Raw genomic sequence first — 2,500 nt, forward strand, 5'->3', positions numbered from 1 at the left:
CAGACGATTCTCTGGCAACAGCTCTGGAGGACATTCCTACGGTCAGCATGTCAATTGCACGCCCCCTCAAAACTCTGTGGCATCGTGTTGTGTGACAGAACTGCACATTTTAGAGTGGCCTTTTATAGTCCCCAGCACAAGGTGCACCTGTGTGATGATCTAGCTGTTGAATCATCTTCTTGATATTCCACACCTGTCAGGTGGATTGATTATCTTGGCAAAGGAAAAAATGCTCACTAACAGGGATGTAAACAAATCCATTCATATCCAAGAGAAATGACTTCTGCTACAGACAGAAGAGGGACTAGCCACTCCTCAGAGTCTGGTTCCTCTCTAGGTTTCTTCCTAGGTTCCTGCCTTCTAGGGACTTTTTTCCTAGCCACTGTAACTCTGCATCAGTGCTTTGCTTGCTCTTTGGGGCTTTAGGCTGAGTATCTGTAAAGCAGTTTGTGACAGAGAACTACTGATGTAAAAAGGCCTTTATTAAATACATTTGATTGATTGATTAATTGAGTTAAGGGGTTGGCTTTTAAATTAGGCAACGTTTGTGGAATCTCTTTCAGTGTCTCACCATGAAGTCCTACTACATGGGTTTAAAGGTTATCATCATGGGAATAAGATCTTACCTGAGTCAGGTATGAGGACCTTGTCGATGAGGTGGATGACTCCGTTGGAGGTGACAATGTCTTTTTTCAGGACCATCTTGATCCCGTTGACCGTCAGGCTGTCTCCGTCACAGCCGATCTCAATGGTGCTGCCCTCCACTGTCTCGTACACAGACCCAGCCATGATGGCCTCAGAGCACTGCACACTGTTTAACAGGTGGTAGTTCACCAGGGCTATGGGAGAGAGAGGGAGTAGGAGTAGGAGTAGGAGAGGAGAGGAGAGGAGAGGAGAGGAGAGGAGAGGAGAGGAGAGGAGAGGAGAGGAGAGGTGGAAAAGCGGAATAGTGTTATAACTTTTTGAGGTCAAGGACACTCTTTGTGATATTACATACAGCAGGGACTACCTCATAATCAGAACACAAGTGAGATAAAAATAGCATACACAGAGTTTTAATATGACTTTGGCAGTGCATGGCTGGACAAAACAAGTCTCGGACTTTGGGAAGGAACATTTTAAAGGCATTTTAAATCACAGAGAAAATGTTGCAGTTTTCAAGCTAATATCCTGCAATTCTACACATTTTGTCATGTGAGAGATTTGTGTTGTTGTTGCAGCTTTAAAGCTAATGCGTGACCAGGAAACAGGAAACTACGTGTATGTTGCAATTCACGACTTCACAGGAGAGTCGTTTGAACGTAAAAACCTTTTTTTGGGATCAAAATGTGAACTTTCGTGTGCTTTAATAACACACTTCTGTTGTGGATGTTGTTTAACTAGCTAAAGTTAGCTGGCTGGCTCGTTAGCTAACGTTACGTGATGTGTGTGATCTTAAATGTTGTTTACCTAGCTAGGTTCATTGTTTACCTAGCTAGGTTCATTGTTTACCTAGCTAGGTACATTGTTTACGTAGCTAGGTACCATTATTTACGTAGCTAGGTTCATTGTTTACCTAGCTAGGTACATTGTTTACCTAGCTAGGTACATTGTTTACGTAGCTAGGTACATTGTTTACCTAGCTAGGTACATTGTTTACCTAGCTAGGTTCATTGTTTACCTAGCTGGCTAGCTACCTGTCTTAAGCTAAAGTGTACTGTTAACTAGCTAGCTAGTGTTAGCTGGCTGGCTCCCTAGTAGACTTTGTTATTCATTTCCCAGAGCTGTTTGCTTTTCTAGTTAGAGCCTAATGTTAGGCATTGTTGTTAAACTAGATAAGATTAGCTGGCTGGCTCGTTAGCCAACGTTACGTGACGTGTGTGCAACACCCGTTGATTATGGACGGTGTCAGTAAACGTCTGCAAGAAAGTGTAACGAAATTGTTGCCAGCAGAGCTGGTTAGACTGTTTTCATGTTATCCAGAGGTAAACAAATCATCGGCCAGAGCATCAAGTGTGCGCTCTGAACGCAAGGAGATGGGTGGGGACAAAGCTTAAGAGGGTGTGAACAATGTTTAATGGGTGTAGACGAAGAGAGACCTTCAGTAGATACCAAAACATTCAAGGGCAATTGTCTTAAAAGAGTGTTAATTAACAAGTTCATCATCTTTCAAAGCAGAACTACTTCCCCATTGTTCCTCAACTGTAGTGTATGATAGACCATTTTGTAGCTCTGAGTCTCTACTTTTATCTAATGCAAAAAAAAAAAAATTTAAATCACATTTTGCTACATAAGACAGAATCCAGGTGCTGAGTCACATATCCTGTAATTCTCTTTTTTTACGAGGCAGAAAGAAAACTGTTTTAAAGCTTCAATTAGAGTGAAACATTGTATAATTTGTGGAGTAATGTGGAAAACAATACCCCAGTGTGCCTCCCAGGCCCATGTTGCCCAGGGTTAACAACATACATTGGAGATGAATCATATTTTATTGTAGTGTATTACACCCTCTAAACTTATT

General features: G+C 41.8%; 1 protein-coding gene across 5 annotated transcripts in view; it reads right to left on the reverse strand.

The window, feature by feature from the left end:
• LOC115146962 (periostin-like) overlaps positions 1–2,500 on the reverse strand; it is an 88,576-nt gene that overhangs the window by 49,692 nt on the left and 36,384 nt on the right. For all 5 annotated transcript variants that reach the window (XM_065004959.1, XM_065004957.1, XM_065004958.1 and 2 more), the window contains exon 8: positions 627–839. In XM_065004959.1, the coding sequence (XP_064861031.1) occupies positions 627–839 (213 nt within the window). The remainder of the gene's footprint in view (positions 1–626; positions 840–2,500) is intronic.

The sequence above is a fragment of the Oncorhynchus nerka genome, linkage group LG19 (assembly GCF_034236695.1).
Source record: "Oncorhynchus nerka isolate Pitt River linkage group LG19, Oner_Uvic_2.0, whole genome shotgun sequence".
Classification (NCBI taxonomy): Eukaryota; Metazoa; Chordata; class Actinopteri; order Salmoniformes; family Salmonidae; genus Oncorhynchus; species Oncorhynchus nerka.